The 16,490-nt window shown below is 41.8% G+C and overlaps 1 protein-coding gene and 1 long non-coding RNA gene across 7 annotated transcripts in view; one reads left to right on the top strand and one right to left on the bottom strand.

Moving 5' to 3' along the window:
- LOC103012062 (uncharacterized) overlaps nt 1-9,845 on the bottom strand; it is an 83,321-nt gene extending 73,476 nt beyond the window's left edge. For 2 of the 6 annotated variants that reach the window (XR_451425.3, XR_009008872.1), the window contains exon 1: nt 9,325-9,845. This is a non-coding gene — a long non-coding RNA (uncharacterized LOC103012062). The remainder of the gene's footprint in view (nt 1-9,324) is intronic. The other 4 variants (XR_451424.3, XR_003623844.2, XR_009008873.1 and 1 more) reach the window with 3 other exon arrangements.
- Nucleotides 9,846-9,980: 135 nt separating this feature from the next.
- The window catches only part of RSBN1L (round spermatid basic protein 1 like), a 66,180-nt gene continuing 59,670 nt past the window's right edge, over nt 9,981-16,490 (top strand). Inside the window, exon 1 of the mRNA XM_007187106.2 lies at nt 9,981-10,545. Within this exon, the coding sequence (XP_007187168.2) occupies nt 9,981-10,545 (565 nt within the window). The remainder of the gene's footprint in view (nt 10,546-16,490) is intronic.

The following is a 16,490-nucleotide window of genomic DNA, read 5'->3' as shown; positions in this document are numbered from 1 at the left end:
CAGAGCTTGGCTCGGATTTAAAAGTTAACTTAAAAAGTGGGTATTTATTTGATGGTGTTTTAGTTTAGCTGTTTTAGTTATACATCTATTTTTCAATCTAATGGTACACAGAAGTAGTCGTTCATCCAACGGGAATCAAGAAAAGCCAGCACTTGCACCTGAGGCAAGATACATGTTACTTCATGGCACTGTTCATTAATTATTCAGACAAGCTTTTCAAATTAGAATCTGTGAAACCAAAAAATTGAAATGATAACTTTGTGACAGTCATAGTTTTGTAATTTCCTGGCTCTACTGACAAGCGCAGCATTTGCACAAAATTGTTCTTCTGTGGGTCATCCCTTCTGGGAATCTGTTAGACCGGCTTCAGGATATTCAGGTTACCCAGTGTTTGGGCAACTGCATTATAAAGTGTCTTGAGAAGTTCAAGCCACTGCTTATATAGGTCTGCCTGTCCTCACCCTCTCCCACTCTCACTCCTTCCCCTAAAAATACTCTTGGCCTAGTATGAGATAAAAGCACTTGTGTCTACCAGCACCCTAAGAAACACTGCATCTTTTCTGAATGTGTATTTTTGAAACATAATTTAATTAACTGAAATTTCTAAAAAGGCATGATCAATGTTTAGATTTAAAATTTTGACACTTTAGACTTCTGCTTCCTCTTGCAAGACAGGCTACATTAGAAAATTAGTTTAGTGTCCGGATGAACATGGAATTCCAGTTCATTTGTGAAAAATTCCTTGTAAGGCTTTTCAAAGCATAGGATGAGGTAAAATGTCTACAAACATGAGGCTTACACAAGGCACTCAGTAAACATTATCCCCCTACCCACAGTGATGGTCTGAAAGTGTGGCTGAAACAATGAAGCAGAGAACAGTTATTCTGGAGGTGAAGTTTTCCTGTTCAAGAACAAAGTAAAGTATAAGCGGCAAAGGAAATTCACAAATTGGGTACAGGGCTGGGTTTTCAATCTAGAAATGCTATGAATTTATCATCTTTCTTTACACCTCTTTGCCACACTTAGGTTTCAAAGTCATAATATATACTTTACCCTCTATCCACCAATTCTTAGCTAAAATAGTTCCCTCTTTCCAGAAAACTGACTAGTACCATAAAACTTATGCTTGTCTTTTTAGAGATTTACAACACTGAGTAAGGCTCCTGTCATACATTTTACAGGCTTCCTATCCCTTTCTTAAAAGTAAGTATTAAAGGATTTCCCTGGTGGCACAGTGGGTAAGACTCCATGCTCCCAATGCAGGGGGCCTGGGTTCGATCCCTGGTCAGGGAACTAGATGCCACATGCATGCTGCAACTAAGGAGCCCTCAAGCCGCAACTAAGGAGCCCGCCCGCCACAACTAAGACCCAGCACAACCAAATAAATAAATAAGTATCAAAAAGATCTGATGTCCCTCCATACAAGAATTCTGGCAGCAAAATTAACCTGCCAAGAGATGTTACAGATGGTTTCTATTTACTCTGTTTGGTCCCTTTTATTCTTTCTGCCTTCTTCCTGCTCCGCGGTGGCTGCTGACTCTCCAGCGAAGCCTTTAAGCAGCAGCCACTCCCTCACCTACAATTTGCAACTTCCCCCAAACTTGAGTACATACGCAAACTGGAAAGACTGTGATTGAGCAAGCAGTTAAGTCATATTTGTTGTAAAGTATCAGTGGTTAAGAGGTGAGAGTTCAACTCACCTGCATTGTTGAATTAAAAAAATATGGGCTGAAAGTTTCACACCTTGATAGTTAAGGCCCTTTCTTTTCCCCCTTACCCAAGTTCCAGGCAGGAGAGAAAGGGGGAAGGGCAAAGGGGTTAAGTGCCCCCTCCCACCCTGAAAGGAGCTGTCCTGAAAGCCTCACCCAGACTTCCATGACATCACTGCCATCCCTAGGAATGAGGGAGGTTGGGCAGTCTACATTTTTGTTTGTTTGTATTTTTTTACCTAGGCACATTGCACCTGAATGAAATAAAGTTCAGGTAGTAGGAAGAAGGGGGAAAACAGATACTAGACATCTCTGCCACAGACATACTGAGTTTGAGGTGCTTTTGATATATCTGTGGAAGATGCTGAGTGGATAGGTCACAAACACAGAGGACCAGCCAGGTTTACAGATATATGCTGGGGAGCTGTCACTATAAAAACAATTTACTGACATTATGGGCATTTTTGAGATTGGCCAAGAAAAGGAATAATGTGAGGGAAAAAATGCCCTTAAATTGAAACTTGAGTCTCCAGAGGAGGAGCCTATAAAATATTGTGAGAAGGAGCTGATATGATGAGTCTGAAATGTTTTTGAGATATTCAAGTGAATAGTGGCACTTGAATTTGAATGATAATTTTCTCCTGGTGTCCCCACATCCATCCTTTATTTATTAAAAATTTTTATTTTGGATACTATATGGCTAAACAAATGCTATTTGGGTACTTTAACTTTTTCTTGTAACTTGATCTCATAATAATTAATTGCCTTTTATTTTTTTAACCGGAGTTACTTTAATTATTTCTGTATGCAACACCTCTACTTACAACACAGAGTATATCTCAACTCTGGGACCTCAAATAGGTTGTTTTTTACCTCTTAAATTTAAGAATGATTATAACCAGGGTGAGGGAAAAGATTTACATAATCATCACAGAGCCCAATGTGGTGGATGCCAGAGAAATTAATGGTCAATCTATGGTTCAGTGGGTTCTTTTGTCATATATGTATACATGGATTCAAACTTGAGAGGGGTCTTATTTGTCAGCAGAAAGGGCAAAAATATAATGTTATGCACGTTCATAAGTTTCCTTTTCTATAGTTAATTCCAATAGTTCTTTTAACAGGTTAGGTGTGGATGGATGCAATGCTGGTCAATAGGTTTTTTACTTCAACTGTAAAACAGAAAGTTTTCAGATGAATACAAAGAAACTGGTCCTAGATATTACATTTTTTTCCAGTTTGATAGAGTTCTTTTTGAAGTTTATTCAGAGTTGCTTAACTCCAAGATTCTGAAGACAGCTATGGAAAAATCAAAATTGACCCTCTTACTCCTGTTACTACTCTGTTATCTAAATAGACCTTTCTTCCTACAGGACAAGATTATGTCAGTGTTTTTCTTACAGCTCTGACCATCCCTGTATGAGGGAGACACCCATAAAATCTCATGCTATAAACCTGGCGTTGTTTCACTATTCAGATCTGCAGCTAGAGCTATTCTGCACTTTTGGAAAAGAGTTATAGAAATGTATTCTGAGTTGTATGAATTTTCAATGCATCACTGTACTAATATCAATACATTAAGAAAGAGTGAAACTAATAAACTAAGCAACAGTCACTATGGCCGAAATGCACATGTAGGTATAACTAGATTCATCAGAAAGCTAAAATTTTGGCTTTTTTTTTTTTTTTTTTTTTGGCTGCACCACGTGGCATGTGGGATCTTAGTTCCCTGACCAGGGATTGAAACCGCACCCCCTGCAGTGGAAGCACAGAGTCTTAACCACTGGACTGCCAGGGAAGTCCATTGATTGTTTTGTGGATATACTATTGCATCACTATAGAACTATTCTATTAGTTTCTGGTGAAAAACAACTAAATTAGTTAATCAAAATTCAGACTGAGTCATTAATTGATTTATCCATTCAATAACCATTTGGTGGGTGTCTAATTTATACAAGGCATTTGCTAGATTCCAGAGATACAGTGGTGAATAAGAGTGAATAAGAAAGATGTGGTCCCTGTCCCCATGGAGCTTACTATTTACTAAGGGAGACAAAAGATAAAAAGTAAGGAAATAATTGTAAAATAATTATAAACTGTGATAGGTGCTCTGAAAGAAAGAGAATGCCGTGACAGAATAATGAAAAGAGGAAGGCCTGTAATGACATCTGAAAGAAGAGTTAGAGGTGGGAGGGAAGAAGCGTTCCAGGCAGGGAACTAGCCTGGGCCAAGGGTCTTAGGCAGGACTGGGCATGATCAGGGAACAGAGAGAAAGCCATGTGACTGATGCAGCAGGAGCAAAGGGGAGTGTGGAAGAGATGTTCAACTATCTTTTCACATGGTATAAAGGTAGAAATCAAAATCCTAGAGCAAGAGTCAGCAAACTATATATTGCAGTCCAAATCTATCCTGCCTATTTTTATAGTTTTACGGGAACACAGCCATGCCCACTCATTAATATATTGTCTATGGCTGCTTTTGTGCTACAAGCAGTAGTTGCTAGAGAGACATGTGGTCTGCAAAGCCTAAAATATTTACTATCTGGCTCTTTACAGAACAAGTTTGCTGGCTCCTGTACTAAGTGTGGACTAAATTAGAACTGACAACATGAAAGTTGAAAAGATCAGGCTTTCCTAAAGCATAGAACCACCCTTTGTAACTGGTCAATGTTGATTCACAAAAGAAAGACACATAAAGATGTGCAGGTAAGTGTGATAGAGGTAGGACTTTGAGATTTCCACGCCAGAAGGGTAGAAGGGATGTCTTTAAGGTTAATACAGGGGTTCATAAAGCACAGGGGGGGACTTCCCTGGTGGCGCAGTGGTTAAGAATCCGCCTGCCAGTGCAGGGGACACGGGTTCGAGCCCTGGTCCGGGAAGATCCCACATGCCGCGGAATAACAGCCCATGCGCCACAACTACTGAGCCCACGCTCTAGGGCCTGCAATCCACAACTCCTGAGCCTGTGTGCCGCAACTACTGAAGTCTGCGCGCCTAGAGCCCGTGCTCTGCAACAAGAGAAGCCACTGCAATGAGAAGCCCGCGCACCGCAAGGAAGAGTAGCCCCCACTCACCGCAACTAGAGAAAGACCGCGCGCAGCAATGAAGACCCAACACAGCCATAAATAAATAAATAAATTAATTAATTAATCTAAAAAAATAAATAAAAAAAGCACAGGGGGTCAGGAACCTGGACAAGGCCAGAGGATAGTATACTGCAGAGCAAAAGTGCAGTTAGGCTCAGGAATATTGGAGGACATTATACACAGAGAAAACCAGATTCTAGGAGGACAGCTCTAAACACTGCTAACACACATTTATCATGGCTACAAGTTCACATATATTTGCTTAGTATCTATTCTAGCAATTGACAAAGGTAGGGCCCTGAGTTAACAAACAAACAAAACTCTCAAAGGCTACATTATCCAAAGTTAAGTCACTTTTTTCTAGATCAGAAGTCAGACTGGGTTATGTGACCCACAGGTATGTTTTGTCTGGCTTGCGTAGTTTCTTAGGAAACCTCACATTAAAAAAATCTAGACATTTAGCAAGTAGGCCTGCTTCATTTCCATATAGGAACAATCAGCAATGTACCTTGTAGATAAGGCATATAATTCCCAGTTTCCACAGTCCTCACCACTTCCTATTATATTATAGTCAACCTACCTTATTATTTTTTTAACCTATCAAGACCATTTGATTGTAACCTCTGATCCTCATCTTATCATAAAGATCACAAACTGCTCTTTTTTTTTTTTTTAATTATTTATTTATTTATTTTTGGCTGTGTTGGGTCTTCGTTTCTGTGCGAGGGCTTTCTCTAGTTGCGGCAAGCGGGGGCCACTCCTCATCACGGTGCGCAGGCCTCTCACTATTGCGGCCTGTCTTGTTGCGGAGCACAAGCTCCAGACGCGCAGGCTCAGTTATTGTGGCTCACGGGCCCAGTTGCTCCGCGGCATGTGGGATCCTCCCAGACCAGGGCTCGAACCCGTGTCCCCTGCACTGGCAGGCAGACTCTCAACCACTGCGCCACCAGGGAAGCCCCACAAACTGCTCTTTATATACTTCTTTTCAACATTTGTTTTCTAACCATGTCCCAGATACTATGCATACAACTATAAATAATGCATCATCCCTGCTCTTAAGGAGGCTCTCAGGCTAGAAGCAGAGACCAATGAGTTAAATGCTCCTAGGCAGAATGATGATGGCACAAAGGAACGATCAACTCTGACTTGGCAGGTCAGGAAGCACAGTACTAGGGAGATGCCTGAACCCAATCCTGGAGGGGTATGACAGGCAGAATGCACAGAGCTACAAAGAGTGCCACTCTTTTGGCAACTACACATAGTTCAGAATAGATGAAACAGAGGAAAGCTGTAGGAGAGTGAGAGAGAAAGGAGTGCTGGGGTTATATCAAGAATGGCTTGTATTTACACTGGAAAGTGTGACTTTTATCCCATATGCCAAAGGGAATTAGTGAAGAGACTGAGGCATAATCAGGTTAATATTTTAGAAACTTAATTTTGGAAGCAGCATGGAGGATAGTTTAGAAGATGGAAGACTTACAGTTAGGAAGGGATCATTGACAAAATCCAAGCTGGCTGGAGGCCTGAAGGCAAGAGGCAGCAGAGGGAATGGAGAAGAGAAACTGGTTAGAGACAGTGACTGACTAACGCAGAGGGTGAGAGAAAAAAAGAAGTCAAAGAAGACTCCCAGGCTTGTAGCTTGAATGATAAGGTGGATAAAAAATGCAGGAGAATGATACATGGGAGGATGAGAATGGATGGTATAAAATCTGAGGTGTAAGTGGCTACAAAAGCGGCAACATACATTTGGCATCTGGATAAGAGTCAGGAATCAGGCGGAAGGTCAAGGCAGGACAGAAAGACTTGGGAATTGACAGCATTTCTGATAAATCAGAAGACAATGCGATGAGTAATACCACATAGAGGTATTTAGAGTCAGATAAAGAGCAATGACATATCCCTAAGAATCCCCAACTCCCCAATAAAAATTAATTAAAAAAATAAAAGAGCATATGAGAGAGAGAAAAAAAAAAGTGCAGTCTGTGTCCTCAGAGGGCAGCCAGGTGTCAGACAAGAAGATGGAGAACCAGGGCACAGGGTAGTATGTTTTCAATAGAGCTGTTAGCTGTTAGAGGAGGAATGAAAAGAGGTGGGAGAGATAATAAGTGAGTAAACAACAACAACAACAAGCGAAAAGAAACGGGGACGAGAAGAAAAGGAACCAGCAAGTTAGGAATCTAGTCTTGACAGGGAGAGAAGGCTTCTCCAAGGAAGTGAGGCTTAGCTTGAGCTGAGATCCAAAGGATGTGACGTCTCATAGGTACCTCATGTTCATCAGGTCCAAGATCAAAGAGCATCCCAAACTTGTCATTCTTCCAGGGTTTCCTAGCTCAGTGAATGGTCCCACTGTCCATCAAGTCACGCAGGTTAGAAATGTAGGAGGTATTAATGACATCTGCCTCCCTTATGCCCATTATCCAAATCATCACATAAGCATCAGGTAAAGAGAAAAGCAGTTGGGTAGAGGAAACAACATATATAATATTCCTAAATTGAAAGACAGTATGGTGCATTCTGGAAATTGAAGACCTTTTACTTTGAGATAGAAGAGGAAGGGGCTAGATCATGATGGGTTTTGTTGGTCTAAAGTTAAGGATTTTGTTCTTTATCCTAAGAGAAATGGAAGTCATTGATGGGTCTGAAGCAAGGAAAGTGACAAGATCAGATTTATCTTTTGAAAAGTGCATTCTGGGTAGAATGGCAGGCAGACTGGAGAAAACTGGAGTATAAGAAGACCAGAAAAAAGGCTACTGTAGTCATCCACGTGAGAGGGGTGGTACTTGGAATAGGGTACCAACAATGGACATGGAGAGAAGTGGATGGTGTTAGTGCTAGTAGAGATTAAGCCAGTAGGAATTGGTGACAGTAGTGGGAATTCTCTCCCAGTTCAATGTTGTTAGGAATGACCTAGTTGTAAGGGAATGGCTGATTACATGGGAGAAAAGACAGATAATTGAGCATGTTTTGTAACAGTACTGCCCTTAGACCTGAGTGAGTACCCTCCTCCTGCTGCAAAGGACATTGAGTCCATGAGGTCAAGGGGCCATGTCTGCCCCTTGAGCCTGCACTCCTCTTTCAGAGTGGCTAGATCTGAGGGCAGATGGAGCAGCTGATTACATATCACTATTTGCAGGGGGTTCAAGATGTGGACATAGCTTGGACATGCTGGGTGAGGTGGGTGACGACGTTGGGAATGGGAAGAGAACAGGGTCAGTCTGAAGACTCTAGAAGTCTGAGAATTCCAAATTTAAACCTGGCCTTCCAGATCATCATTTAAGTAGATTTGCCAAGGTAGGAGAATAGAATATATTTTTAATAATAGTTTGTTATCTTGATTTATAACTTAAATATTTAGACACATGGTCTGTGAACCTCCATAACCACACTCTTGCTCAGGCTCTATAAATTTAGGGTCTGCCTTGATAAGAGTGTATAGAAGAATATAGTGCAATTAGTAACGAATTCAGGTGAGAGTCCACTTTAGCTGGGCCCTTAAGAAGTCAGATCTTCCAGACTTCTGCAGGGAAGATAAGGGTATAAATGGTGCAAATTTACAGGCACTATATTATGTATATAAGAGACACTCTCTTACATCTGGAGGGCCAACAATTAAGAAGTTATTTTAATTGTAATGATTTCAATGTGATTTTGAAAAGCTTCTTAAATACAGCTGAAGTTTAGAGCGTAGAAGGGATCTTAGTAATCATGTAATCAAATATACTCATTTAATAAATAAAACAGAAATTCAGACAGATAAAGAGCACCCTGACTGAGGTCACAAAGCTAGTCAGTAGCAGATGATTTCCAGCCGCATAATCTCTGTCCACACTTTTCAGTAAGACATCTACTGTCAGTCAACTCCAACTACACAGCTTACACTTGCTTTCATTGCTATGCATTAAAGTACAGTGAATAGTTTTCACTACTTTGAAAATCTGACGCACCTCAAAAAAAGTCTATAAACCAATATTAAATTTTGACTCCAAAATATTCTTAAAACCAATCCCCTTTACCCCTCAAAAGTGAAAACAAAATAAAGAATTCCAACTTCATGAGGTGACAAGAACTGGTAATTCTGGAAAGTTACTTTTAATTGTTTTCCACAAAGTTATAGGCAACTTAGGGCACCTTTTGGGACTCAAAATATCCTCTGACTGGTCATCTCCTCATTTGACTACTTTTATTTTTACATCTATTCCTTTGACTTCTTGGTCTCATGTAAGACCTTAGAGTAAAATTATAATCGTACTCTTCACTTGGTTGCAATTACTGTAATAACCCATCTCCTCAAATTCCTTATCTTCTAAGCTACAAACCAAAGCACGCGCTTACAAAACATCGAACACTCAGACTGCTAACTAAACGCTAAAATACACACTTAAAAAAAAAACTTGCTTTTCAAACATCTATAAATATCGCTAATTAATTTTTCTTAGCGAATCTGTTATAATAATGATAATAAAATTAAAATCTTTAACGGTCTAATCACAAGAGCTTAAAAAAAAAAAAAATTCTCCAGGAGAGTCTTACCTTCAAGCTCGGTAGTAATCCGAAAGTTCTAGGTGTGCAGAAGTTATCTCCCTCAAAGCATTAGAGATGACGATCTTAGCAAAAGAGTAACACATCTTGTCAGGACACCAAGCGACTTTTAGCTCCTCCCATCAGTCGACTACTGCCTAACAGAAGGAAGGATTTAATTTCCGGCAAAATTTTCTCCTCGGAGCTGAGAATCTGCGAAATTCGGCTTTCTGAGCGGGAAAAGGCAGGGGAGGGACCAAAAGGACTCCCCAGGGAAAAAGGAAGGGAAAGTGGTATAAGACAAAGTCGACGAGGCAGAGACGAGCGCGGGGCCGGGGCAGACTTTGGGGTCTGGAGTTGGGGTTCTCTCAGACACTCACTGGGCGCCCGCGTTCACGCTGACGACAATTGGACGACCCTCCCCTCACAGCTTGCTCCGCCATTAGCTGCGCCCCGCGGACCTGTGACCTCCAAAACTGGTACGCTTGGCGATTCCCCCCACAACTTCGGCTCCAGACTTGCGCTTTTGATTGGTTCTTAAGATATCCCTCAGCGTGGCTCGCCCAATGGAGGGCCCGGCCGCTCCGCCCCTTCCCCGCCCCCTGAGGAGAGCCCGCCCCTGCCCCGCGCCTGGGAGCGGAGGAGAGTAAATACAACAGGAGCGCAAAATGGCGGAACCGCCGAGCCTAGTGCACTGCGCCCCCGCCGCCGTCTCGGAGAAAGAACCGTTTTCCAAGCTACAGCCCCCCTCCCGGGACCCGCCGGGTCCTCTTTCCGCCAAGAAGATCCGGACTGAGGAGAAGAAGACGCCGCGGAGACTGAACGGAGAAGGAGGCAGCGGCGGCAACAGCAGGCAGCTGCAGTCTTCCGCGGCACCTTCGCCTCAGAGCTATGGCAGCCCTGGGTCTTGGAGCTTCGCCGCTCTGTCTGCTGCCCCCTCCCCGTCCTCTGCTCGGAGCAATTTCTCTTTCTCCGCTGGCACGGCCGTCCCCTCCTCAGCCTCTGCTTCCTCGTCCCAGCCGGTGCCGCGCAAACTGCTGGTCCCTCCTACGCTGCTGCACGCTCAGCCTCACCATCTCCTGCTGCCGGCCGCCGCCTCCTCCGCCAACGCCAAGCCGCGCAGACCCAAGGAGAAGCGAGAGAAGGAAAGGAGGAGGCACGGCCTCGGCGGGGCGGGCGAGGCCGGCGGGGCAGCCCGCGAGGAGAACGGGGAGATGAAGCCGCTGCCGAGAGGTGGGTGCCGGCGCCGGGTGGGGGGAGGGGAGGGCGCCCCGGGTCCCCGCCACCCGCTCGCGCCCGCGGGGCCCAGGCAGGGGGAGCGCGGGGGCCGCGTGCGCCAGCCTGGAGGGGGCGGGAGGCGTCCGGTTCTCCGCCGGAGATTTTGCGGTCCCCATGGGGACAGGAAATGGAGCCTGTAATTTCGGTAGCACCGAGGGGGATGGCTGAAATCTATTTTCTGTATCGTTTCTGCCTCGATAATGCGCGGCAGGATTTGTAGAATTCGATGTAGAGGACCCGCCTAGGTGTGTTTCGCTACGGAGGGAGATGGGAGGGAATGGGATCGCGAAGGGTTTGGTCCTGTAGAAGATGCTTGATTATTAGACCGTTTAGACGTGATCACGGAATTTGTATTTGTGACACAGGCTCCAACGCCAGAAAATCCTGTCAAAAAAAGGGGTGTGGAGAGCATTGGCGTCAGCTGGAAGCTACCAGAGGCCTGAGCTTTTCATCCCTATTAGGGAAATGAGGTAGTGTGCAGGGCCCGGAGTGTGCTGTTTCATAAGGTACCCTCCCTCCACCCTCCTCTCCACTCCGTATTCTTAAGTGTTGTGAGTGGTCCTGTTTGAAATACCACCCTTCAGAAAGAATTTTCAGCCATATTCTTTTTTTCCTGCAGCAAATGATAAAATCAGGAGCATTGACGTTTTTTTGGCCAGACCAAGTACTTGCTGCAAAATGTTTTAGCATCAGAGAAAGGCAAATTCTTAAGCGTTCTTTTCAGACACGACTGCGCGGTTTTCTTTTAAAAAGTAGGCTAGTCATATAATTTTCAGGAAGTATTTCTATAAAATAGGTGGTCCTGCCTATTTAGATGTTTGATACACAGTTTTGACAGTGGTACAACGTGGAGACTGGTTGAAAATTAGATCTTTATGTGATCAAAAGCTTAAAGCACGTAGTGATCTTTATTATAAATGTACGTTGATACACAGTATTGTGAAAGTATTTTTGCTTGTTTTAGGAAAAATGAAATGTCAAGCAGTTTTAGCGTTGCTGATCTAATGGTAGCTTAGATCATGAAAACTTCTCTGTATGTTTGAATTAGAATGGCATATTTTCGCAATTTTTAAAAATGTTGTGCACGAGTATGTAGCAGCAGTGTTACTTTTTTGATATTTTGCCTGTAGCAAAGCTTTGACGTCTAAGCATAGGCATCAGGTACTCTGACACAAGGTAAAGGATCTCTCAGCTTTGGAAAGTGTTGTTTCTAGGAAAGTGGTTTTGAGGATGGAATTTATACTACTTTTAGTCTGGGATTTTAGGTGATTAGTATTTTAAAGCAATTTTGTTTTAATAATTACATTTAAAAATTTGAAAGCGCCTGGAAGTCAGCATTTGCAGCTCAATATCAGTCTTATTTGTGATGTGTAAACAGTGTATTTGCTCTTCAAAGTTCTTTGAATGAGAACGTGAATATGGGTATAACATTGTTGGTGTATTGGAATGGCTGAAAATAAATAAGTAAGCATTCTTTAACAATTCTCTGCAGCACATAAATTGCTTTAAAGTGAAATGGCTGTTAAAGAGAAAGTTTTCTAGTCTTTTAAACTACATTTAGAATCCTCCTTTTGAAGGCTACAGCTTACATTATTAAGCCTGAATATAAGCAATGATAGCTTTTATTCCATGGTTTATGTAGGTTTTTTGAGTAGTGACTAGATAGTAACACTGTGGTAAGATTTTCTTTTCTTTCTTTTTTCTTTTTTTTATGGAAATGCTGCTATTTTATAGAGGAATAACAAAATCAATGAGAAGGATTGCTTTTCAGTGTCTTGGTGATACATTTAATGGTGAAAATCTTTACCTCTTAATTTGGGAAGTACTCATATCCTTCTGAAGTTCAGATTTAACTGAATTGAGGTTCTGTTTTATTCAACTAAGAAAATTTTTAAGCAACAGAAGTATTAAAATAACAAAATTATATACATGCATTTAATATAGATATAATTGCAAATATAAAAGTCCTAATTTGCAATACACTTCTAATTTTTCTGCGTTTTTTGTGAAAGTCTTTAGTGAATGGATGACCACGTGTCTGTAGTTTTAAATATGTACCTCTTTTTGGTATTGCTCTAAGTCGAATAGCTGATAGGATAGCACATAGGATAGTTCAGTGACTCCCACAATTATCCCATAGATCATTGATTGACCAATCTTGATCGGAACTGGAAATTGGTTATAAAGACACCAAAGCAAGGAAAATAAATCCTTCTCTCAAAAAGCAAACAAAACCCCCAAAACCATCCAAAAGATGCAGCCCCCAAACTCCATTAAGCAATTAAACTCATGTATTTATTTGTAATAGTTTTTTTTTAAGTCTTTAGTCAGAACCGCTAAATTTTTACATTGACTACCATTCTAACAAATTATTTGGATTAAATGAAAGTGTGTGTATGAAAGGCAGGGCATTTAGTAAATGTTATTTGAGTCAGAAGCATGATGATTTTTTTTAAACCCCATAGTAAATAAAAGATGGGTCAATCCAGATAGAGGAAGGATCGTTGACAGTAGATCTGAAAGTTAAGAGCGATGAACAGGAAGGTTATAAAAGCATACCAGGGCTTCCCTGGTGGCGCAGTGGTTGAGAGTCTGCCTGCCAGTGCAGGGGACACGGGTTCGAGCCCTGGTCTGGGAAGATCCCACATGCCACGGAGCAACTATGCCCGTGAGCCACAACTACTGAGCCTGCGCGTCTGGAGCCTGTGCTCTGCAACGGGAGAGGCCGCGACAGTGAGAGGCCTGCTCTCCGCAACTGGAGAAAGCCCTTGCACAGAAACAAAGACCCAACACAGCCAAAAATAAATTAAAAAAAAAAAAAAAAAAAAAGCATACCAGTCTAGGTCCATTTAGCATAAGGGCTGATGCCTTACAGACCTAAAACCTCTGAGGCCATCTAGTCATAGTACTGTAGCCGACTTGTATGACAGCCTGAGTCATCAAGTAAAAGTTAAATTTATTTCTTATAAAAAGAAGAAGTGCAAAACATTTTAGATTTTTAAAAAAATTAGTTTTATTTTTTAATTTATTTTTTATTTTATTTTTAAAATTTATTTATTTATTTTTGTCTGCATTGGGTCTTCATTGTTGCGCACGGGCTCTCTCCAGTTGCGCCAGCAGGGGCTACTCCTCGCCACTGTGTGCAGACTTCTCATTATGGTGGCCTCTCTTGTTGCAGAGCACAGGCTCCAGGTGCCCGGGCTTAAGCCCTTGTGGCTCATGGGCTCTAGAGCACAGGCTCAGCAGCTGTGGTGCCCGGGCCCAGTTGCTCCACGGCATGTGGGATCCTCCCGGACCAGGGCTCGAACCCGTGTCCCCTGCATTGGCAGGCGGACTCCCAACGAGTGCGCCACCGGGGAAGTCCTAGATTTTTAAAACTATGAAATAAAAGTTTTGGTGTATAAAGAGGTAAACTACTAAAGAGTTCGCAGCCCATTTTCCTGTAAGACTGAATAAATTATTAACTGGTAAATGTGGAAGGTAAAGGTGGACATGTGCTGAAGGTGTCCAACATTTAGAATTACAACAAACAGGGACTTGTGTGGCGGTCCAGTGGGTAAGACTCCGTGTTCCCAGTGCAGGGGGCCCAGGTTCGATCCCTGATCGGGGAACTAGGTCCTGCATGCATGCTGTGACTAAGAAGTCCACATGCTGCAACTAGAAGATCCTGCATGCTGCAGTAAAGATCAACTAAAGATCCCACATGCTGCAACGAAGACCCCGTGTGCCGCAGCTGAGACCACGCATAGCCAAAATAAATGGAAATAAATACATAAATATTAAAAAAAAAGAATTATAGCAAACAATAGAACAAACATATTACTAGATAATAAGCTGCCTTAACTGATTCCAGTAACCAATAAAACTTGTATAGATCTTATCATTTTTGTTAGCATTTTTGCTTTGCATTTATTACCTTATTTCCTTAAAATGACACTGTGAAGTATCCCAAGACAAAACCAGTGCATTTCACTAATTTTTTGCCTTGAAAGTGTAGTTACAGAATTTAATGAAAATAGAGGCTTTCCTTAGAATTGAATAATTTGAGGTATGTAATTATCAATGATTTTAAAGGGATAGATGTTCAAAGATTTTTCAAGCTAGGCTTTTCCTCCATCTTTCTAATACTGTTATTCTGCAATTTCAGGTTAAATTCATGTTGAGAGTTTTCATCATTCCAACCAAATATTTGTCACTGCTGAGATAGTAGTTTACTATGATTTCGTTTTCTCGTGTAACCTTTTGCTTTTCATGCCTTGTTTTTTCATTTGCTTAGTTTTGTCTTTCTATATCCTCCAGCAGCTCGGTAAAATGCTTCTCAGTACAATTTTCCACATGGTCAAATCTGTCACATAAACTTACCACTTCCACTTATTCCTGTAGTCATCCCTTCTGTAGCTGTCCTTCTTCCTGCTTTATTCTGGATTGTTTTCTGTTTAGGCCTGCTGCAAAGCTGTTATCTTGGGACATTCTGGGAATTTTTTTCACTTTTGTTGAGTCCCTTTTTTCCTGGATCCCATGCCTTCCTTTTAGTTTATTCCTTCTTTTTGGTTTCTTTACTATTACTGTGAAAGAGTGCATGAGATATTTTGGGGGGTTTCGTTTTTACCCTCACGCTTGACTGTTGGGCTGTTGAGAGATTTCTGTATTGGAAATCATTTTTCCTTAAAAGTTTGGAGGTGTTCCTTTATTGCTTGGCTTCCAATGTTGATGCTGAAAAATTTGATCCCCAAAAAACTGTCCTTTGTCCTATCTGGGAGATTTCAATCCTTTCACTGAATTTTAAAATTTCAGGTATCTTTTTAAAAAAAAATGTTTTATGAGCTCTTCTCTATTTCTGTATTATAGCATCTTGTTTCTTTTTCATGGGACAGCATCTTCTGTTATCTCTTCAAGGATATTAATTACAGTTTCTTTGACATTTTCTTCCGTGCCTTGCATTGTTTTTGGTTCCTCTAACTTTTTTTCTGTTTGTTTTGGTCTCTTTTTTTTGTTGTTGAAGGCTTTCTTCAGATCTGTGTGATCCTCAGCAGTTCCTTCATATTCAAGAGAATGTTGCAAAACTGATTGAAAGCTCACTGGGCATGCATGAGCATAGCTTAGTGACTAATGAACTCCCTTGTTTTTATCTTTTTTTTTTTCCTCTGAGTGGTGGGTAAGAAGGCTTTCAGTTTCTTCAGATAATGGTCCTTCATTTTTCTGTCCGTCTGCATAAGTGGAATAATGGAGCGAGGAGAGGATTGGCAGAAGTAATGAGTATTGATGGCAGAGTTCTAGTGCTGGGTGGAGGAAGAAAGCTACTACAAGTCTCACCAGTTTCTCAATTTTCACTTAGTCTCCTTGTTTTCATACCAGCACTTGCTTCTCCCTTTTTCTGTGTGTGTCGCCCCTGAGGCTGGAGCCCCGCTCGGATTCAGTTTTGCTGAACGCCCCTCATTCCCTTAGGAGTGAGGGGGTGGGAGTGGGGGCAGGGGGTGAAGCAGTGTGGTTCTGTCATCTTGCCTCTCCCAGCACCTCCCATTTCTAAACCCTTCTGGGGTGCTGCAGAGTAAACAGGGTTGTTTGTCATTGTTTCTTTCTACAGGGATTTACCTTTACCTTCTTCCATTTATGCCAGGTCATTTACCGTTCCACCATCAACATTCTGTCTTTATAAATTGTATTTCAGGTTACAGTTACAGTATCTCCTAGTTACATTAAAGGTGGAATTTATGTTTCTCGTTCTTTTTCTCCCTATTGTTGTGGTATGTTTTTCAAGAAGAGATCTTAAATTTTAGCCTTGTTTTGATTTGTTCCTATTTGTGGGACACTGGTGAAATCACTTAATCTTTTTGAGCTCATACTCATCTGTTATTATAGGTATCCACAGCACGGTTGTTAGAATTACATGAGCCTGGTAT

This window comes from Balaenoptera acutorostrata, chromosome 7, assembly GCF_949987535.1.
Source record: "Balaenoptera acutorostrata chromosome 7, mBalAcu1.1, whole genome shotgun sequence".
NCBI classification, from domain to species: domain Eukaryota; kingdom Metazoa; phylum Chordata; class Mammalia; order Artiodactyla; family Balaenopteridae; genus Balaenoptera; species Balaenoptera acutorostrata.
Note: the sequence above shows the minus strand (reverse complement) of the source record. Positions and strands in the feature narration are given on the sequence as shown.